Here is a 23,695-nt window from a genome sequence, read left to right as displayed (position 1 = left end):
GGTAAAGCAAAAGTCTTTATATTAAAGCAAAGGTTTTTTAGGCATCTGTGAGTAAAATCTCAGCTAATTTTGCTGTCTTCATTTTGAAGCTTCCCATTTGTATAAGCAATTTAATTTTCCTCTAGAAGTTGAGTGTCACTAACTGCCAAGAGATTACTAGGTTTCAAATTAAACTGTGTATTGATTTGCTAGGATAAAAGACATTTTCTGTCCGAATAATCTTGAAAGTAATTAAAGTGAAAAGGCAGATGTATTTGACCTTACATTATCTGAACGGTTTGAACTTTGAATAAATCAAACTGTTTTGTTTCTGCTTTGTTGCAGTCTTTTACTGATTTAAAGATTTTCCTTTAGGCAAACAATCCTGCTTGGAAATTGTTTTTACATTTTTTTTAATTCTAATTTCTTCATAGCTGTTATATCAAGAACACAGGAAGGACCTGGAGAAATGGGAAAAGCTGTCATTATTCCTAAAGATGATCAGGAAAAAATGAAAGAGCTATTTAAAGTTAACCAGTTCAACCTCATGGCCAGTGATATGATTGCACTGAATAGAAGTCTGCCAGATGTTAGGCTAGAGGGGTAAGTGATTTTTTTTTTATTTTTAAATTGCTGCTTCTAGAAATAATTTAACCAAAAAGCAATCTGAATAACACACACACTGTATTGCAAATAGGATAAGCAAATTATAGATTTGCATATCTTAAAAGATTTGTAAATCCTTAACATAATTATATGACATATGGTAAGTTTGATTATGTTGCAGAAACAATGTAAAATGTATTCAGTGTTTGTATAAAAGCTTATTTTGCCTTCTGGCTTTTTTTACTGTACAGAAGATGGTAGCAAACGATTTCCTACTCAGAGGAATTAAGAATTTTTATGTTGCCAATTTATGAGCTCACAATTCACAAGGTAGTTGTGTAAATTGATGCAAGTGAGGTCATGGATTACTAACTAATGACATTTCAGATGATCATCTCAGGAACCAAAGGGAATGTTTGGATGCTGAAAGATGGGGTGAACTGTTTGTTTTTTCAGAATATTTTTATGTTACATTGCGCTTATGCAGACACTGTTCAAAAAGTGTTTCTGCCTTATACAGTGTAGCAGGGTTCCTCATGTTTAAAACAGAAGCAGCATATTCCTTTTATGTGAGACATTTCTGCAAAAGCAGTGAAAATCTGGTCTCAGTTGTATGCCTGCTTGCCTGTTCTTTTTATTGACAAGCCTTCAATACTTTCTTCATATAGTATATAAATTCTTTATACCCACATTCCATGTTATACTGTTAAATGTTGTAATCAGATAGTGTTCCATCAGAAATGTAAAAAATAACAACCATCAAGGGATGAGAGAAATGATAGAGGTCTGTATAGGACTAGATCCCTAGTAAAGAATTGAAAATCAAAAAATGCATCATATTCATAATCCACTAGGCAGGACACAGTCTCTTAAAACTCAGTCCCCAGTGCATACCTTTAAAACCAACATTTCCTCTGCTTACCCTGAATGAGATTCTGAAGACAGAGGAGAAGTCTGCTGACAGGCTCAACTGACCCTCTCTTCCAGGTTCGGGTCTCTGCTGTCCACGGTTCCCAGCAGGGTGCTGTGCTGAACCTCATTTCTCCTAGGCTTGGGTCTCTGCCACCATGCCGAGCCTCCCCTCTCTGACTCCCGTTGCCCCTCCTTGGTCTTTGGCAGAAAAGTCACTTAACCAATGGGTCGCTCCAGCTCCCTGCACATTCTGACTCAGAGCAATTCTTCTCAGTCCCCTAAGTCCCTAAGTGGATTTTAGGAGGCCCAGGCCCCTCACAAGGTGACTGTGTGCAGAGGGTACAGACCTATAAATACCTGGGAGTGCAGCTGGATGATAAACTGGACTGGACTGCCCATACTGATTCTCTGTGCAAGAGAGGACAGAGCAGACTATGCTTCCTTAGAAGGCTGGCATCCTTCAACATCTGCAATAAGATGCTGCAGATGTTCTATCAGACGGTTGTGGCGAGCGCCCTCTTCTACGCGGTGCTGTGCTGGGGAGGCAGCATAAAGAAGAAGGACACCTCACACCTGGACAAACTAGTGAGGAAGGCAGGCTCTATTGTAGGCATGGAGCTGGACAGTTTGACATCTGTGGCAGAGCGACGGGCGCTGAGCAGGCTCCTGTCAATAATGGAGAATCCACTGCATCCACTGAACAGTATCATCTCCAGACAGAGGAGCAGCTTCAGCAACAGACTGCTGTCACTGTCCTGCTCCACTGACAGAATGAGGAGATTGTTCCTCACCCACACTATGCAACTCTTCAGTTCCACCCGGGGGACTACACAAGATTATTGACTGTTATACCTGCCTCACACTCTCCACCTTGCACTTTTTAACTTGCACTGCATTTTTATCACTCTTTAATTAATATTGTTTTTATCAGTATGATGCTACTGCTGGAGTATGTGAATTTCCCCTTGGGGATTAATAAAGTTTCTATCTATCTATCTATCTATCTATCTATCTATCTATCTATCTATCTATCTATCTATCTATCTATCTATCTATCTATCTATCTATCTATCTATCTATCTATCTATCTATCTATCTATCTATCTATCTATCTATCTATCTATCTATCTATCTATCTATCTATCTATCTATCTATCTATCTATCTATCTATCTATCTATCTATCAACAATATGGATCATATAAAAGCAGCTCACAGAATAAATTAAACAAAAATACAGTATGAAATAATCATTTGGTCAGTACTGTAAAGTCAAAGCAGCAAATGACAATCTATGCCATGATTATTTATTTAAAATTTTCCCAACAAGATGGACTATTTATCACAACTCGTTTTTAGAGAGTGAGGAGCATGACATTCATATACAACTACTAGTATTAAGATATTGTCATATCGAGGAGCTCCTAATTCTATACAGCTTGTTCAGGCGTAACTTCAGCAGGGTACATACAGTAGATTATTTGGCCAAAAGGCATTTGCTGCTAACCTTTATCCAGGAGTGCATCCAGGATCCTTATTACAGTTAAGGTTTTAAGCATTTTTCAGGGAAACTTTACTAGAAGCCTGCAGTGGGCTGGTGTCCTGCCCAGGGATTTGTTCTGTGCTGGTTGAGATTGGCTCCAGCAGACCCCCGTAACCCTGTGTTATGATATAGCGGGTTGGATAATGACTGACTTTACTAGAAGCTTACAGCTCGTGATATGACATTTTGCAAGCAGGGAGAATTTCTCAGTCCTGTCAACATGTGTTTTGTAGAGATAGAAAGGGGATATAATCATGTGCTTCGTGGTAATTAATGGGAAGTAATATAAGAGTGGATGATCTTGTAACTGTTACTCTATGAAATTTAGTTTCTGGATATGTGAAGTGAGAATGTTTGAATTTATGGCATTAAGCTGAATCCTTTGAAAATACTAGAACCTTGCTAGTGCATTCCATCTTGTTTTCTTTTCATAATGTTACTGAACTTGATCTCAATGTGCATTCAAGGCTCACAGAATATTCATTTTGGGAGATCTAAGAATTTAACTTCATGCTTCGTAAATTTTGTTTTTCTCTTCACCTCATTTGACTGTGGGCTCCACCATACATGGAAGCAGTTGCAACAGACATTGAAAAAGAGAACTGGCAAATCCAAATTCTGAGGCTTTTGGTCCTATCACGGGATGCAGTGTCTTACTCTTCCTTGCAAATGGTTTAAGCCAATTGCACAAAGTAGATGAGTTTAAACAATTTGAGGTCCTTCTCAAAACCTAGGATGGAGATTGCTGAGTTATGGGGTTGCTTGACAATTTGGAGAAGTGTCTGCAGTATTTCGGGGTTTGTACCAGGCAGTGATGATAAAATAGGAGCTAAGACCATTCAATCTATGCTCCTGTTCTGATGTTTAGTCACAAATTTTACATGGTGACCAGAATAATCGTGTTGCAGGTCTCACTTTTCTTGACAGCGTGAGGATCATGAAATTATAGGAGAGTTGCTTCTCCCCTGAATCGAGAGAGAGTTGAGATAATTTCAGCACCTAGTGAAATTAACAAGAGATATACTAGGTCAGTCCATTTGGTCGAGAAACCCAATGGCTACTCACAATACATTGAGCAGATGAACCCCTGACAAAACTCTCAAGATGAGCTAGACACATTTGCTGCAGCTAGCAAAGTTTTCTGTGATCAACTTGATCTGTTATCACTGCAACCCTCACCAGCAAGAATGGTTAGAAAATCAGATGAGATGCGTGAGATTAACGGTATGTTTTCAGTGACCGTAGTGGCTGCAAGTTTTGGTTCCACTTCAGTTTTCTAATTAGCTGTCAGCTGTAGTTGTCAGTAGAGGTTGCCTTTTAATCAGATAGTTGGTTTTGGAACTCAGTCTGCTGCATCAGAAATTTGTACCAGTATTTTTTTTTCTTTCAAAATTTAGTAACAAATGTGCTGACAGTAGTGAATTAACATCTCCTATTATCCACCCTTTTCCTTTCTTTTTAAGTGTTACATTTAAATATATTCTTCATAATGAATGTCCACAGGGGCAAATGTCATGAAGTTAGCTAGCTGGTTGTTAACTGTCTTGGTATTTGCATATTTATTAATTTACATCTGGGTAAAGACAAAAGTAAAAAGCAGATTGACTGTTGTAAATTAAAGGCCTCACCACTGATAATCTATGGGATTACAGACTCAGAATGGACATTGGACCAATTGTTAATGAATTAATGCCTCTTTAATCTCTAAAGGCAGCCCCAAAAGTTTCTGGTTTTAAAAACGACTTATGGCTTGCCAACTCAACTGTTTCCAGGTCCCCCAATTTTGCAATTCCTGGCTTTGCTGCTGGCGTAATCCACGTGTCGATTCATTCAGTCCATATGTGCACAGTGGGCAAAATGCAAGTGTTTTGTTGTTTTGCAAAAATGTTGTTAAATACTTCTGGAAAATCACAGCAATGCACGCACAGGAAATGGGTTAAAATGGGAAAGCGCTTTAGAAAAGGAGATGCACTTCTTCCTCTTATTCGCTGGTCAAGAGTCTTGTCTTCAATTCCAAAGCTCATTCCCATGAATCCATTTTCCCTGTGTGCACTGCTCTGATTTGCAGGAAGTATTTATTCCACAATATTTTATCAAAATTGCATTTAGTTTTTTTTACTGTGTGCATAAGACTGGATTTACAAAGAATCAGGCTCTTTACGGTTTTTGAGCAGGAGTATCTAATAAAGAGGCAATTGAAAATAAACTGCATTTATTTTTTGCATCTGTCTTATTAGTTGATTTTTTAATAAAGAACTTAAACATAAGAAAGCTGATAAACAAGAGGAGACCATTCAGTCCACCAAGCCCACTTGTTTAGTTAATAACTAAGCTGTCCCATAATGTACATTACAGATTACAACTGAAACAAAGTACATTGGTAGGAAATAGAAACCAGGCCATTATCATCACCATATATTCTAGACTGTTCTAGCTTCATCCCTGTTTTTAAAATGTGTTCATGTTTGAACTGCACACCCACAAATCTCTGAATTACTGCATCCCAGTCTAGTTCATTATACTTTGTTTGCTATGTCTGTTATAGTTTGCCACAAGAAGCAAACTGAGAATAATAGAGGTGACTGGGAGAAGAAACATCAAAAAAATAGCAAAAAACATTGTTACCGACAGTCCATCCCATCTTTCATCAAAACCTATTCATTAACCAAAAATCAAAGGTCTGTATTGGTAATAAAGAACACAACAACAACTATGCAGAGATTTGTATTTATTGGATGAGGAAAGGTCATCGTAGGTGACTTTTTAACCTGTTGCATCAGTGATATTGGATGCCTCAACCTCTAGGGGACACTCCCTAGCAATCAGGAATACTTCATAACAATGAAACTGATGAAACATTGTTGAACAAGAAAACCAGGGTGGCATAGGAAAAATACACTGAAATACAGTATCTGTAAATAACTAGAAACCACATTTCACAGAGAAATCATTGTAAGAATTCAATTCTGCGATCTCAAAAACCCTTTAAATGCATAAAAAGGCAAAATTGACTATGATTGTCAATCATAACAATATCAGCCTATGTCACATAAGTGCAACATTTGAAATTGTTTTGTGTCTCATTTGAGTAATTTACGCTTTGTGATTATTAATAAGTGTTCAAAGGTAATCTTTGGGACATCCTATCTATTTAGTGAGTGTTATTTTAGAGTTGAAATCTAATATGAAGATCCATCTCTCCACCATTACAGTGAAGCATTTCCCTTTAAAATGTGCTGAGGATGGCAAGTATTCTGGTTGGAGACTAATCTCATAGAAAGCACTTATTGGGCATGAGTCTACTATTCCCACAAAACACATTAAGCTTGACTCTTTTGCTTCGAAATATGTTTTTCTAAATGAGGATGAAAAGTACATGGAAAGATATGACTGACTTACAGATGGTGGTAACACTTCTTAAATCCAACCATCCATCCATTTTCCAACCCGCTGAATCCGAACATAGGGTCACAGGGGTCTGCTGGAGCCAATCCCAGCCAACACAGGGTGCAAGGCAGGAACCAATCCCGGGCAGGGCGCCAACCCACCGCAGGACACACACACGCACACACACCAAGCACACACTAGGGCCAATTTAGAATCGCCAATGCACCTAACCTGCATGTCTTTGGCCTGTGGGAGGAAACCCACGCAGACACGGGGAGAACATGCAAACTCCACGCAGGGAGGACCCGGGAATTGAACCCGGGTCTCCTTACTGCGAGGCAGCAGCGCTACCACTGCGCCACTGTGCCGTGCCGTGTTCTTAAATACACTTGTCAATTTCAGAAGTATGTGATTTGTTTCATTTCTCATGTCCTTGCCAGTTACTGATAAACAGGATCCTTGGAGTCAAGATTCTGCTACGCTAGATTATATTGGTTTTCTTATCCATACTTGTCCTTGTACAGAAGCTGCAGTGGGACTTGGTCACAGATCAAGAGGCTTTATTTTAAAAAGCTTTCCAAGAGTTCTAAAGACAATAGGTAGCAATTAACAAGGACAGAAATTATTCAATATGATAAATAAAAGTTCAATTTGTGAAGATCATATGTATCAGTAAAAATCAACTCTTACACTTTGTAAAGAGCTCCTTACTGGAAATTATTCCCATGGCAAGAGCTATATAAATGTATAGTTAGTTAATTAATTGATGTAAAACAAAATATTCTTCATAGATAGTGTATTTTTATTATTGTCAATTTAAAATTTCTTTACAAGTAATATAGTTTTAGTTTGGTGTGTGTTTTATTTACTTTTACTAATTATTTTGTGTTGTTGCACCTTGTTCATAAAAAGTTAAAACAAGCTAATCAGTGATAAAAGAACACAATACTTCATTGCTGTTTTCCAGAAAAATAAACTTGAGACCTAAAGAAAGTTAAGTTTGTTTCAAGTGTCCACTAACACTGCATGTTTTTGATCTCTTTTTCCAAATAGCTGCAAGACTAAGATTTACAGTGATGACCTCCCAAATACTAGTGTTGTAATAGTCTTTCACAATGAGGCCTGGAGTACTTTACTTCGAACAGTTCACAGTGTCATTAACCGATCTCCAAGGCATTTGCTTGAAGAAATATTGCTTGTGGATGATGCAAGCGAAAGAGGTATTTTTACAGCACATATTTTTTTTTTGTATTTCGTTCAAACAAAATTCTAATAGTGTAATTTTAAGACTGTTTGGTAAAACACAAGAAACATTTAAATCATCAACCAAAATAAAATTTTTACAGTATATTTGTTCATTTATGTTGTTTAGCACTTTGTTATTGTTTTATAAAAATGTAAACATATGCAATGGATTCAGAAAGTATTTAGGCTTTTTCACTTTTTTCACATTTTGTTATTTTGCGGTATTGTACTAAGATCATCTAAATTAATTTTATCCCTCATCAAACAATACTCAATTGCCAAAATGACAAAGTGAAAATAGGATTTTAGGAATTTCTGCACATTTATTAAGAATAAAAACTGGAATATCCCATTGACACAAGTATTCAGATCAGTTCATTAGTACTTCGTTGAAGCCCCTTTGGTAGCAATTATAGACTGGAGTCTGCTTGGGTTTGAAGTGACAAGCTTCACACACTTGGATTTAGGGATTTTCTGACATTCTTCTCAGCAGGTCCTCTCAAGTTCTATCAGGTTGGACAGAAACTTTCGGTGGGCAGCTGTTTGCAGGTCTCTCTCTCCAGAGTATTTGATTGGGTTCAAGTCCATGCTCTGGCTGAAAAACTCAAAGGAAGAGTTTCAGAGTTGTCCCTAAGCCACTCCTGTGTTATCTTTACTTTGTTTATTAGTGTCATTGTCCTGCTGAAGAGTTATCCTTTGGTCCAGTCTGGAATCAAGAGTGTTCTGAAACAGGTTTTCATTATGGATGTCGCTGTACTTTGATCAGTTAAGCTTTTTCTAAACCCTTACCCATCTCGCAGTCCCTGGAGTGGAAAAACAATCCCACAACATGATTCTCTCAGCACAATGTTTCGCCCTTAGAATGGTACTGTACAGGTGACAAGGGATACCTGGTTTCCTTCAGATATTAAGTTATTCTTGATTTCATCAGCCCAGCAAATCTTCTTTCTCACTGTCTGACAGTCCTTTAGGTGCTGTTTTGAAAAATTCAATTGAACAGCCTTATGTCCTTTATTGAGAAGGGGCTTTTTTCTGGATATTCTGCCTTAAAGATCAGTGAAGTGTTGTAGTGGTGATGGTTGTTCTGGAAGTTTCTTCCATCTCCACACAGGTTCTCTGCAGCTCTGCCAGAAAGAGTATTGGATTCTTGGTGACCTCTTTTACCATGTCCACTCTCCCATGACTAGTCAGTTTGGCTGGGTGGCAAGCTCTAAGAAGAGTCGTGGTTGTTCCAGACTTCTTCCAATTAAGAACTATGGCGGCAGCTGTGCTCTTGAGAACCGTCAATGTTGAAGGGATTTTGTCATAGCCTTCCCCAGATCTGAGTATGTACAGCAGGCAGGTGTGTTTTCTGATTTTGTGCAATCAATTGAGTTGACCACAGGTGGACTCTAGCAAAGTGTAGAAGCACCTCAGTGATGATCAATAGAATGAGATGCAACTGGGCCAGATTTCAATGTGGTATTTCAGTTTTTATTTTTAATAAATTTACAAAAATATATACAATCCTATTTTTAGTTTATCATTCTAGGATATTGATTGTTGCTTGATGTGGAGAAAAATTAATTTCAATGATTTTAGCATAAGGCTGAAACATAAAAGAATGCAAAGAAAAAGTGTAGGGATCTGAATAATTTCTGAATCAACTGTATACTGTACCATATATTTACTGCAGAATGATGCTATTTGTTTTACAAAAACTTTTATAGGCTTCATCCTCTGTTAAGGTTTACCCCCTTTTCTATCTTTAAAAGGAGCAAAATTTCTGATAATTGTCAATTTTTGTGATGTTTACTTTTACCTCTGTTTTTGGAGTCATATGAATTGCTTTTAGTATTTACAAAAGCATAGATCTAGATGCATTTGTTGGCACTTTCTCAAATCTATCAAAATGTATCATCAAATTGTATGGTGTGATGGCTTTTTGTAGTTAACAGGCATTGCAGGACTGACTCACCAGCTGATAATGTTATTTGATTGAGCTATCTGAATGCATTTATATATGAAATAAAACATTTATTAAAAAATTGAACACTGAATCACTGACAGTGTTTACTTAACCTTAAATACATGGTTCATTTCAAGTCAATGATACATTATGGGGCTGAAATGGCAAAGGCACTCACCCCTAAGAATATAAATACTAACAGTGTAACCGCCACAACTGTGTACAGCCAGGATGACATGTAGAAATGTCAAGTCTTTAAATGTATCCTGTAAAGCTAGAGAGAATCTCATTGCCAAGAACAGCACAAAAAAGAAAAGCTTTCTGAGCTGGAATATCTTACATGGTCAGAATCATGATTGTTTCATGTAATGTTTAACAAAAGTAATCAGAAATGTGCTGAAATAGCTCAGTTTTGAAAGACTTCATTATGTTGTTGTAACACAAAAAAATAGAGAAAAATTAGAAAATTTAACTGAGCATCTTGAGAGCAGGTAAAGTTACTGCTTAAGGTTCAGTTCCAAGTTGAGGTACCTTGTCCCTTTATAGATAGATGGAACGAATGAACAAATGAATTTTACTTGTCCCCAATGGGAAATTATAGAGGCTTTTTAAATAAAGAAACAAATAAATAGGTAGATAATTAAATACATAAACACACACACTATAGTCTGAATACACACCAGAATGACAAAAAATAAACAAGATTAGAAAGAGAGGAAGTGCTTACACCTGCCGAAAACAGATTGAAAGGTAAGTTGATTACTCTATTAATGTGGTGTGCATATGTGCTCCCTTATTGTGGACATCCTTTTTCCTGTCTTGTGCTTTTTGCTACCTGAATAGAATGTGAACACACAGCAGTACTTACAAGCAAAGGCAGGCTTGAAATGAAATGGAAGATATACAGTAAATTATTCATGTTGCATTTAATGTTCTGTGTCAATTTTCTTGAATTGTAGCATAGATACATTTATTCTGTCTGTTGTATGTTTATATCTGATATTTATATTTTTAATTTCACCCAATGCTGTATTTCTAGTTTGAATTTCAGTTGCTTTGTTTAGTCATTTTGCAGGGATATGTCTTTGTGCCATATACTGTAGTTGTCACTGTATTTTTCTTCAGATACAGAATTCGCACCAGATATTCTCCTTAGAGGTTTTTGAACAGGCAAGTGAGTATTAGACGCAAGCAAAGCATGTGGCATCAGTTATATAGTCTTTCAAAAAGCCTTTGCTATGTTTTCCCACCAAAGACCAATTTTGAAACTACACGTCTTTTTGCAACAGAGTAACTTGCAAAACCGGATTGTGAGTTAGTTAATCATGCAGAGACAAAGAATACAGATAAACGGAGAATGGTCAACTTCTGGTGAGGTCATCAGTCAAGTCCATTAGGTGTCTTTCCTTGGATTATTTTTTCTAATTTAGATTAATGACATAGACTTCAGTATAGTTAATCAACTTGTTATATTAGTAGATGAGACTAAAATTTTAGGCATAGCAAAAACAATTTGAAAAGACCTGGACAATCTTCACAACTGAACAAACACTTGGATAATCTAGTGCAAATTCAATGCAAAGTTCTACATTTAGGCAAAAGAATTATTAACAACAACAATGTTTAATTCTATAGCATATTTTCATACAAAGGATGTAGCTGAGAGTGCTTTACAACATGTCAAAGAAGTAGTTACATGCAAAGAAAAACTAGATTTAGAGAATAATAATAATGAATAAATAGTATACAAAATGTAAGTAAATAATGCACACTTACATAAGAAAGGTATGTAATTAAGAGAAGTAGAGTCCTTAAATCATTTTTTTAAGTATCTAAATGACAGTCCGATAATAAGATCAGATGGCCTACAAAAAAATAATATATATATATGTATGTATATATATATATATATATATATATATAAATATATATATATAAAAAAAGTTAAGCTGTAGGAAAAAAATATAAAATCTGCAGGGGTTCCAGGCTAAAAGACCACCCAGCCCATGCTGGACGTTCAGTTTAACATAAATGTTCTTAAGTAGTTGCCGTAATTGCTGCCAAATGGGCTTCAGCAAAGTACTGAATTAATGTTCAGCTTACAGATGCTTCCCATCCAGATTTAACAGAGCTTCCAGGAAAAATTGGACAAACTGCCCAGATCTAGGTGTGTAAAGCTTGTTGCTTGTAATGTCTTCCAAAGGGGCTTCTACAAAGTACTGAATTAAGGGTTTGAAAAAGAGATTTTTTAGTTTGAACAAATTTGCCAACCTTTCTGAATGCATGCTTTAATTTTGTCATTATGAGTTATTGAGTATAGAATGATGGGTAAATATAACAAATGTATCCATTTAAAATTACATCTACAACATAACAAAGTACAGAGAAAGTGAAGGTATCTGAATACTTTGTGAATTCATTGTTATATGAGGATCCCACAATCAAATTTGAAGTAGCTGCCACTAAATCACTACTGCATGAGCAGGTGTTTCATGACTATTCCTTATGTGTCAATATGCACTCACTGGCCACTTTAATTTCCCCATGGGATTAATAATCTATCTATCTATATCTATCTGGTTGGACCCCCTTTTGCCTTAAGAATTGCTGTAATTCTTTGGGGCATGGATTTAATAAGGAGCTGGAAACATTCCTCATGGATTTTGGCTCATAGTGACATGACAGAATCACGCAGTTACTGCAGATTTATTGGCTAAACATCCATAATGTGAATTTCCCGTTCCACCACATCCCAAAGGTGCTCTATTGGATTTTGAACTAGTGACTGTGGAGGCCATTTGAGTACAGTGAACTCAATCTCATGTTCAAGAAGCCAGTTTGAGATAATTTGAGCTTTGTGACATGGCAAGTTATCCTGCTGGAAGTAGCCATCAGAAGATGGGCACAATGCAATCTTAAAGATATGGACATGATCAGTAACAGTACTCAGGTAGACTGTGGCAATGATGCTCAGTTGGTACTAAGTGGCCCAAAATGTGCCAATAAGATATCCCCAACACTATTACACCACCAGCAGCAGCCTGTACCATTGATACAAGGCAGGATGGATCCATGCTTTAATGTTGTTGACACCAAATTCTGACCTTACCATCCGAATGTCACAGCAGAAATCAAGACTCGTCAGACCACGCAACATTTTTTCCAATCTTCTATTGTCCAATTTTGGTGAGTCGGTGCAAATTCTAGCCTCATTTGCCTGTTCTTAGCTGGCAGGAGTGGCACCTGTGTGGTTTCCTGCTGCTGTAGCCCATCTGCTTCAATGTTCAACGTGCTGTGCATTCAGAGATGCTATCTTAGGTGTAACAAGTGGTTATTTTGGTTACCATTGCCTTTCTGTTGGCTCGAACCAGTCCGGTCATTCCCCTCTGACATCAACAAGGTATTTTCGCCCGGACAACTGCTGCTTATTGGATATTTTCCCTTTATTTGGACCATACTCTGTAAACTCTAGAGATGGTTGTGAGTGAAAATCCCAATAGAACAGCAGTTTCTGAAATAATCACACCAGTGTGTCTGGCACCAACAACCAAACCACATTCAAAGTCACTTAAATCACCATTCTTCCCCATTCTGATGCTCAGTTTGAACTTTAACAGGTCGTCTTGAAAATGCCTATATACCTAAAGGCATTGAGGTGCTACCATGTGATTGGCTGATTAGATATTTGCGTTAACAAGCAGTTGAATAGGTGTACCTACTAAAGTGTCCAGTGAGTGTATACATTAATAATAATTTAATAACACAATATAGGTAGTTATGCTTATGCTTCATACTGTACATTACCCAAAGATTTGTTTCAGTTGTTAAATTTCAGGATTTCAGCTTACCCTCTTGACTTCCTCTTCTGTCTTTCTTTTTTATAGCTTGTTTTTTTAACGGTGCAGTTGAAATAGTAATTTGGAAGGCATTTTAATTTTTGTAAGCATTTAGACAAGCAAGCTCTCATCTACAGTAATAAGTCTTATTGTGAAAATGTCATGAGCCTCATTGCTCTATTTTTTTTGTACCACAATATACAGATGAGGAGATGAGGTAGACTGAAAAAGAGAGGGACAAAATTGTAAAGATAGAGAGGAAAATATCTGCCTTAAGCTATGACAGCATTCAGGGAAACTGGTGACTAGTGGTGCACAAGAGGGTAATGTAAAATAATGCCTGCCAAGGACAAATGAATTTGCTGCAGAGAGCGGGACTTACTTGCTAACACGGTTATAAAACTTAAGATATGTCTGGGTATGAGACCACTTTGTCATACGGATCTAACTTTTGTTAATAATGAGGACAGTTTTCCATGCATAATGAGTGATAGGATTCTGTAGACAGTTTTAATTCCATGGCTTTTGTTAAAATAAGTTTAGTTGTCGATTTTGTTAGCTGAAGTTTGCACATGGCTTTGCACTTGTGGCTCAAAGCTTCATGTTACTTTAAGAAGCTGACATGTTCTTTTGTAGGGGTTTTCCCAGTGTTCTGCAGTTTGCATCCCTTACCTCAAAGATGTGCATGATACAATATGTCCATTCCTTTTTTTCAATTTTAATTTCCAAGGCCTAGATTCATTAGTGAAATGTTGTAATTGAAAGACAATGCAGTGCTGAACATCTATAGATATGTGTTTTAACTCATCATACTTTTTCTCCAGCGTTTCCAATGTATGCTGTCGCTTCGGTTATACTGGCTGTTGTGGACCACTGGGGCTCAACAGTTGCCCTAACCCCGACACAGACGGGCAGGACACAAATTGCCACATAGCATACCTTTATTTATAGATGGGGAAGCACTTTCTTTGTTCCACACAAGAGCACAATGTCCACAAGAAAAAAAGCACAGTCCTTTTCCTTCTTCTCTAAATTTCTTTCTTTTCTCTGCCTCCACTCCTCTGCTGGCAAGCTTTGTCCACTTCCTCCTGACTCTTTGAATGGAGTGAGGCAGCTATTTTTATTCTGCTCCTGGGAGTAGTCCAGGTGTGTCCTTTAGCGTCACAGGGGAGATAGTGCCTCACAGATGCTCCCTCCCCCAGTCCTTCCATCCCAAGAGAACTTTTCCACTGGATTTGGAGTCATTCTCATCTGGACCACAGTTCTGTCCTGCAAAGCAAAGACAAAAGGGGGACGGGGAAGTGGCGTGCCGATGCCCTCTTCAGGCATCTGTGGAGACCGTATCAGGATAGTGCCTCTACCCGTGGCCAACTCGATGGCACTCATAACACCGCTGCTCCTCACCTCACGTCCATGCCCTCCGGACCTGAAAACATTGCGGGAATGCCCGCTATGCCTTCGCCCAGATTGAGGATGGTCGTCCCTCCGCCCCCACGGAGAGCGGTCCTCCATTCCATGTGAGCACTTGGGCTTACGTGTTACACTGTTTGGAGGCCCAGTTTTTCCCTTCCGGGTTCTTCTTATACTCTGGGATGCAGCAACAGTCTGAGTCTCTCTATGGCACACAGAGAGACCGCATACTGTCTGCACCCCTTTCAACTTGGACATGCCTCAGTTACTTCCACCGCTACTGCGAGATCGGCCATTATGCCCATGTTTACTGTAGGGGTCGCGGCTACTTGGCACCCAGTACTGTTTACTTTCAGGGCCCCTTCGCTCTGCACCCCTTGTTCCTGTATGGTACTGGTGTCACTCACCTGTACTGCCTCGTCAAGTCGGCTGAAGAGTCCCACGCTGTGTCGCCTCAGCCACTCATGCACTGCCTTCAGTGGTGCCTTGGCCGTCTTCTCCATATTCTCAACCAACTGCCTCAGCAGGCTGATTGCTTGTAAAAGAGACTGTATGGGATAGAGAATGATCTCCTACTCCTGTATAGCCAAGAGTAGGTTATCCGTTTTGGCCAGTGGTGGACTTGGACTTCCCTCGTCCTTGTCCGCCGGCCAAAACCATTGAGTGCCTATGCCTCCTGCACCGGCTTCATCAGGAGTCCCTTGGAATGGACGTTCATCGGCCCCGCTTGCAGCCAATCATCCACAGGGATCTGACACACACGTCCATTCCCTTACCTGCTTTGTGGAGGGCAGTCCAGACCTCCACTGCCCCCTCCTCCTTCAGATTAGTCCTGATGGGGCCAGGAAAGTCCAGGCAGTCCACCTCTGATGCTTGCCTTTCAGAGAACAACGGGCTTGGGTCGTCCTTGGTCAATTCCTATGAGGTAATCTCGCTGTCGCTCCACTGATTGGCGTGTTTAGGCCAGAAAAACAGATCCACTCTCTCTTCCTCTGAGGTAAGTGTACGGGACCGACAAACAACCTTCCCAGGGCAATTCTTCCCAGGGCCCGACACCTACTGTACCTCTAAGATCCTACGGTCCAGAACATGCCTTCTTTGGCTGGCCTCCTCTTCTGGCACACCGATCCTGTTACTACTTGTGCTAATCACCCGCTGTTTTCATGGCCTCCCCTGGGCTTTTCCTTCCCCATCGGGTAGGAGTGGTGCTTCCGTGGGCCTCCGCGGCCTCGTTGCTATCACTGTGCTATTGCTGGGTGCGCCTCATGCTGCTGTGTCAGGACAGCCACAATAATTATTTAATTTGGGTCTCCTGCCAACAGACAGCCAGGAAGTCCCATCTGGGATGCCAATTGTGAACCACCGGGGCATGTACAGCGGCCCTAACCCCGATACAGACATGCAGGATACTAATTGCCACACAGCACACCTTTATTTATAGGTGGGGAAGTGCTTTCTTCACTCTCCACAAGAGCACAATGTCCACAAGACAAAAGCACAATCCTTTCTTTCTTTCTTTCTTTCTTTTCTTTCTTTTCTTTCTTTCTTTCTTTCTTTCTTTCTTTCTTTCTTTTTCTTTCTTTCTTTCTTTCTTTCTTTCTTTCTTTCTTTCTTTCTTTCTTTCTTTCTCAACAAGCTTCGTCCACTTCCTCCCGACTCTGACTATTCGAATAGAGTGACGCAGCTCCTTTTATTCAGCTCCTGGGAGTGCTGCAGATGGCTCATCAGTATTACCTGGAATCACCCCCAGGTGTGGTGGAAGTCCACTCTAGAGCTCTGCAGCTCCCCCTGGCGGCCCCTATGGAACCCCACAAGGTTGTACCAAACTCCAAGTTCCAGTGTGCCCTGCGGGAATGAGTGGTGCCACAGCCGACCAGGATGACTGCCCTCTAGTGTCCCAAGGGAGGTACTGCCTCGCAGATGCTCTCTTTACCCCGGTTCTTCCATTCTGCTGGCATCCCAGCCAGGTAATGGACCAGCCACCCGTCACACTGTTTACAAGACAACTTCATCCACATCTGTTACCAAAGATAGCGACAATAATGTGGAAAAAAATTAATTATTTCCAACTTCAGTTTTTTCCGTGAATATATCTCATAATGATGGAATGCATGTTTTCTGAAATCAGAACCCTTTTCACACCATAGTGAGCATATTTTAAGGCTGTTGTTTCACATTAGGTTTAGAAACCTTTTTTCAAGCAAACAGTGGAAATGGGTCTTTCTGACTTATTAACTTATGTAGTATTCTAAACTATCCTGGCCACCTCCATCATGAGGTATCATTATGCATATAGCAACGTAATATTCCGAGATTTTTCAGGTAAGGAAAGCATAGTTTTGAAGCAGGTACTAATGCTCATTGATCATAGTGCCAGAGAATGTTGACATGTTACATGTTAATTACCACATGTCAATAAGAACCCCCGCCCCCGTGTACTCTGTACACCTGACAATATTTACTCTGTTAACCTAATGGTACTAGTTTGCTTTGTTTTGTTGTTTGTTTCACTCCCATTTATATAAGCTTTCTCTTTAAGTATGCATGACTATTACTGTATTTGATAATTTATTATATTGTGATCGAAAGACATATTTGTCACAATGCTTATTTATTTGTAAGTTCTTTTTTTCAGATATATGAATAGCTTACACACAGGCACCTTTATTTTAATGTTTACAGATATATTTTCAATAACACTTCAATAAATGTACTTTTTGTTTTGCAGATTTTTTAAAAAGAAAACTGGAAAATTATGTTCGAAATTTAGAGGTTCCAGTGAGAATCATTCGGATGGAACAACGATCTGGTTTAATTCGTGCACGACTTCGAGGAGCTACTGCTACAAAAGGCCAAGTCATCACTTTTTTAGATGCACATTGTGAATGTACTGTGGGGTGGCTTGAGCCTTTAATGGCAAGAATTAAAGAGGACAGGTAACAACAATTAATATTCTGGTTGTAGTCTCTCATCCCGTGTTGCTTATTTCTTTTGTGCATTCATAACATAGCCATCTAAATTATTTTGGGAAGAATGATCATTTAAGAATAAATAAACACAATAAAAATACGGAAATGCAAGGTGGTTTGTTGTGTGTGCATGCGCCCAACCTCTCCCTCCCTTATGAATAATTGTATTTGCATGTGATGTAGCATTGTGCCTTATATATTATTAACAGTGCATTTAAATATAAATTCATATATATACCTGCCAACATGTCTTTAAACAGTGTGAAGAAAGACAAATGAGATCATGCACATTCTAAAAAGAGGGCAAACCAACCTTGAATCAAATCTGGAGCAGGTCAAGTAGAAATGCTGCTTACTGCAACATGAGTTAATGTTTCCTAATGCCCTACTTAAATCTAGTTACATATTCATTATGAAAGCAACAAAACAATATTGATATGAAAGCAAACTAGAAATATTAAACATTTTTGAGTGGGCTTCATACATATGAAAGCAAATAATAGATCTAAAATAGATTTTTTTTAAGCTTTGTATATGGAATGTTTCATTGTTGGAGTTTGCAGCTTTCAGTAATGCAGTTTTGTATAATATACTAAATTTCAATAGTTATCCATTTTTTTACTGAAAACTGTTATGTGTATTCAGATTTTACAATCACAAACTGACACTGTTAAATTATTCAGCCCTTAATAAGATTTGTGCCTCAGAGAAGCCAATTAAATGAAGAGCTGGAGTTGAGTAATTATACAATAATAGTTTTAGTGCTCTTACCCAAAAAAAAAAAACTTTTATAAAGAGTGGTTATTAAACAAAGCCAATGAAATGTCAAACAAGGCACAAGACTGACAGTAGTTTGCTTGTCTGATGTTACAGGATTTACTTTCAGACTAGACATTTTGCAACCAGTTTGAAACCATTTTGTAAAAAAAAATCTGTTGAAGTAATGCCATAAATAAATGAAAACGAACAACAGAATAAATATATCAGAACCTACAATGATTAGTGATCTATATTTGTAGAGATAAATTAAGAAGTCAGTCTTTAAAAAATGTATTGTTAATTGTAAAGTTTGCATGTTATTCTTCACGTGTTTTACTTATCAAATGCAGCAGTTGCCCTTCTACTGACTTTGAACATTTACACAAGCAGCCATTGGTCAGAAAAGATTTGGCAAGATGTACATACAGTAAATGTTTTAATCCAAGTATTAATGGAGAACTTTTTGATTAGATTTACATATTTAATAGTCCAAACTAAATTTTAGGATAAACTAGTTTAGCTTAGGCCAAACCAGTTTCTCCTAAGGGTAAGATTTGTCCTATCACACTGCGGACTAAGCAGTTTATATAAATGGTCATTTTTTGTGATGAATTTGGATATTCGTCACCTGTCCATGTTGTTTTTTCTCCCTTATCGACAAAGATGTTCATGTTAGTTTAATACTGGCTTATTTAAATTGGACCCTCTTGAGTGTTGGGAGTGTGTGCCCTGCAGTGGATTAATGCTCTTGCTTTAGTTGCTTCGTACCTTGTATCCAGTGCTGCTGGGGTGGGTCAGTAGTTGCGATTGTTCAACATGAGGAAAAGAGCTGCGCCAGCAAAAGTCAAAGAAGCCATTATGAGGCTGAAAAACATGGATAAAAAACATTGTTTGATTTGTAATTTTAAACTGTGCAACAGAGAGGTAAATCAAGTGTCTTTGTCCCAAACATCTGTCTGTCTGTCTAGTACCTCACCTTGGAACTGAACCTTAGGCAGTAACTTTACCTGGTCTCAAGATGCTCAGTTAAATTTTCTGCAATTTTTCTCTACTTTTTTTTTGTGTTACACTATAATAAAGTCTTTCAAAACTGAGCTACTTCAGCACTTTTCTGATTACTTTTGTTAAACATTACATGAGCCAATCACGATGTACGATATTCCAGCTCAGAAAGTTTTTCCTTTTTGTGCTGTTCTTAGCAATGAGATTCGCTCTAGCTTTACAGGATATGTTTAAAGACTTGACATTTCTACATGTCATCCCTGCTGTACTGTAGTATTTATACTTTTAGGGGTGAGTGCCTTTGCCATTTTAGCCCCATACTGTATCATTGACTCGATCTATCTATGGTTTCATTAAATTGTTATGGTATGAAGCTGTAATCAAACAAGCAAAATCAGATAACAGTTCCGAAATGCACAGGACAAAGATGATTACCAGAAAGTGAAGATTTTTTATTTAATCCATGGCTTTAAAAAAAAATCTCTAAAATTAAGTGTACATGTAGGAGAACTACAGCTACAACATTTTTTATCAAGTAGAACGTGTAATGCAGTGTTTCAACATAAGTGAGCGCAAATGCTCTAAGTGACAAGTGAAAGGAACATGCACTGGAGAAGAAATATTTTTACAGAAAAGTGTACTTTTTTTTTTTTTTTTTTTTTTTTAGAACAAGGGAGTAGAATGGTGGATTGTTGAAAGACACTTTTGTCTTAACCCAGTGCTTTCAACACTAATATCTATGGAAATACTGAACACACTAAATATGTTACAAAATGTATGTAAAGCACCAGTTGGTTTATGAAAGTTGATCTAAATTGATACTACGCCTTTCTAAAATGACTCTTGTATACTTTCATGATTTGCTTAATAAAGTTAGCTGTTGAAATGGTCACCTATGTGGTGATCTCTGCTGATTTATGCAATAAAAGCTGCATTGTTTCATGCGATGATTGTTTTCAATACTCCCACATGATAGAGTGCTTTTCACTATTAAAAGACAAAAAATGTGACTATTCCTGGTTAAAATGACACCTAATCAGTTTAGCATGTAGGTTTGTAGCTCTGCATTGTGTTATCCACATTCCAAAACTGATTTTCTTATTCTTTTTGTGAAGTCATTTGGGTTAATTGTATTATAATCATATAATGAATTATTAATGTATTAAAAGCCATCTACTGCGGTGGGTTGGCACCCTGCCTGGGATTGGTTCCTGCCTTGTGCCCTGTGTTGGCTGGGATTAGCTCCAGCAGACCCCCGTGACCCTGTGTTCGGATTCAGCGAGTTGGAAAATGGATGGGTGGATGGAAAAGCCATTTATGATGCTCACCATCAGAAATAAGAAAAGTAGAAAAATTTATTCTGCAGTAGAAAAAATAATAATAGTAGCAGTTTATGGTCTTAATTATTAATATAATGAAAAACACTGAAAGTATACTTGAAAGATTTCTTTTTAAGACATGTTTACTTCAATATTGTTCCAATAAGAAAAAAAACACAATAAAATGCTAAAGATAATTGCACAATAAATTTACATTTACAGTTTTGTACTAAGACATTTAATATTACTGCTGTATGTGTACATATTTTTTGCTCCTTTAGGAAAACTGTTGTTTGCCCCATAATCGATGTGATTAGTGATGACACATTTGAATACATGGCTGGGTCAGACATGACATATGGAGGTTTTAACTGGAAGTTGAATTTCCGCTGGTATCCTGTGCCACCAAGAGAAATGGACAGAAGAAAAGGTGATCGAACACTACCTGTCAGGTACAATTAAATAACAAATTCAATAAAGTGTTTTTCTTTATAATCTGAGTTTCCATCATAATCCTAAACATTTGTTTTTAATGTTGATTGCCATCTCTAAAGTAGCTCCTTATTTGCGAGTGTGGGTGTGTTTACCTTGTAATTGACAAGATTCACATCTACGACCAGTGCCTTTTTTGAGCTCAGTGCTGCAACTATCATAGGCTCCAGTACCCCATAACCTATCTGTGAAATTAGCAAACATATAATTTAACTAATGTTCAAATATTTATAACCTTTCATTGGTTTCTTCAGCGGTTGTTAAATTACACAAAGGAAATTGATGACAGGAAGCAAGCATTTCTTATTGGAACTTTGTTTTTGATGTGACTCAATCTGTTTTTTTATGAGTAAACACATTTGTGTAAAGTAGCATGCATATCTGAAGTATAAGCCGTTGCTGTAGTCAAACCATTTGCTTGCTGATGCATAAATATCATGCTGATCAGAAAGATTTCCACTTATTAACCACAGAGATAGATGGCAGACCTTTAGCACTGTACTTCTAATGTCATTTTTGTGAATGTAAGTTCATTACTGCAAGTTGTCCTGAGTGTTAAGACTTCATGCTTTATTAACCTAATGTTTCATAGAGAATAAGTGTGTTTTAAAAATAAAGTTCTTACAGCAAGATTATAGCCAGCATATAGACATCCATTTTACGTATAGATTCTGTCTTAATGTAAACAATTTTTCATAATCTATAAATTAATATACACTTGGCTTTTTTACAGCCGTCCTTAGTGGTTTGTAATGTTTTTGTCTTTAAAGTATATGCTGTTGGGAACAGCCCGGACACAGACACGTTGACATCATTTTGTACCCAACACACGTTTATTTACAAGTTCTATTTACAAAGTTCAAGTGCACCACAACCCACAGGCCAACCACTATGCCTCACTCTTCAGGCCGCCTCCGTGTCTCCTCCTGAGACCTTGTCCAACTGCTCTCCCGACTCCAGCCTCATTGTGAAGGGAGGCCTTTTATTAGCACCCGGATGTGCTCCAGATGTGTTCTGGCAATCTCCCACGAACACGCCCCAGTGTGGCGGAAGTGCCGGCTGCGTACCCGGAAGCACTCCGGGTGTCCCCACTCGTCTTCCCCCCAGTACTTCCTGGTGTGGTGGAAGTGCTGGGGTCCAGGGTTCTCCATGCATAGGGGCTCCCCCTGGCAGTGACCACGAGCCCCAGCAGGGTTGAGCTTCCCAGCTCTGTATCCGTGGCCCCCGAAGGAACCAGGGCGGTCGCCCCCTCGTGGTCTGGAGGAGGCATGAGCCCTCCTCCTGTCTTCCTGGGCGTCCCGGCTGGGTGCCACCCCCAGCTGCGTGCCACAATGCATAGTTTGATTATCCTCTCTATTTCACTCATCAAACCTTTTCTTGTCCTGCCAAAACCCATCCCATGTTCTATCTTAGTCCATTGCCAAGGGTGTTCCTGAATACAATGCCATTGATCTGTACATTCCATGGTTTCCTTTGCAAAAAGAGGAATAGATTTATTTAGAAAATTAAAGCTGTTCAAGGCCAAGGTGATTTCCTCAGTATTTCACATTTAAATATTTTTTCAAGTTAAAAAAATGCAGAACAAATGTACATAAAATAATTAAATACAATGATAAAGTAACAGCTTACACATAACAGAATAGAATTCAATCTCCTGTTTTCCTGCTGTCTGCGTTGATGTCACTTATGGGGTGACAGAACACTTTAATCTGAAATTCTAGCAAAATTTAATTTCATTACAATATTATACAAGGTTATTGGATTAGCTAATAGTTAAGTTGTCATAGTACTTATTGTAGTTATCAGGTTTGCCAGTTTAATTATGAGAATCGATTGGTGTATATTCCCATGGCCATTTGAGTGAAGATGCAATTCTCATTTTCCATGTTGAATGCGCTTATTCTGATTATCCGTTTTTGTCATTGAGTATATGGTTCGGCATTTAACTGAAAGAATCTTGCTGGATCAACAGTAATCAATAATATACTCTATGTTAATACTGTAAGGATGTGAGTGCATTACTGTGAAAAAAAGATTCAAAGAAATGTTGGAGGAAATTCAGGGTCTAATAGTCACTGCGATAAATAAACAATTTTAATTTTTTATTTATTATTTTTATTGTTTTATTTAAACTGAACATAATTTAAAGAAAGTTTGAAAATATTAACAGTTTTGCTGAGAATTATTAGTAAAAAAAATGCTGAAGCATTTAATTTGTGATTCAGGAAAACCTGGAGACCATGCAGACACAGGAAGAATGAGAAAATTTCTCATGAACAATGCAGGATT

At 38.1% G+C, this 23,695-nt stretch overlaps 1 protein-coding gene across 3 annotated transcripts in view; it reads left to right on the top strand.

The window, feature by feature from the left end:
- galnt13 (UDP-N-acetyl-alpha-D-galactosamine:polypeptide N-acetylgalactosaminyltransferase 13) overlaps window positions 1-23,695 on the top strand; it is a 293,601-nt gene that overhangs the window by 86,899 nt on the left and 183,007 nt on the right. For all 3 annotated transcript variants that reach the window (XM_028806459.2, XM_051931008.1, XM_051931009.1), the window contains exons 3-6: window positions 414-582; window positions 7,480-7,646; window positions 17,594-17,801; window positions 21,196-21,366. In XM_028806459.2, coding sequence (XP_028662292.1) covers window positions 414-582; window positions 7,480-7,646; window positions 17,594-17,801; window positions 21,196-21,366 — 715 coding nt within the window. The remainder of the gene's footprint in view (window positions 1-413; window positions 583-7,479; window positions 7,647-17,593; window positions 17,802-21,195; window positions 21,367-23,695) is intronic.

The sequence above is a fragment of the Erpetoichthys calabaricus genome, chromosome 8 (assembly GCF_900747795.2).
Source record: "Erpetoichthys calabaricus chromosome 8, fErpCal1.3, whole genome shotgun sequence".
NCBI lineage: Eukaryota > Metazoa > Chordata > Cladistia > Polypteriformes > Polypteridae > Erpetoichthys > Erpetoichthys calabaricus.
This window is presented reverse-complemented; position numbering and strand designations above follow the sequence as displayed.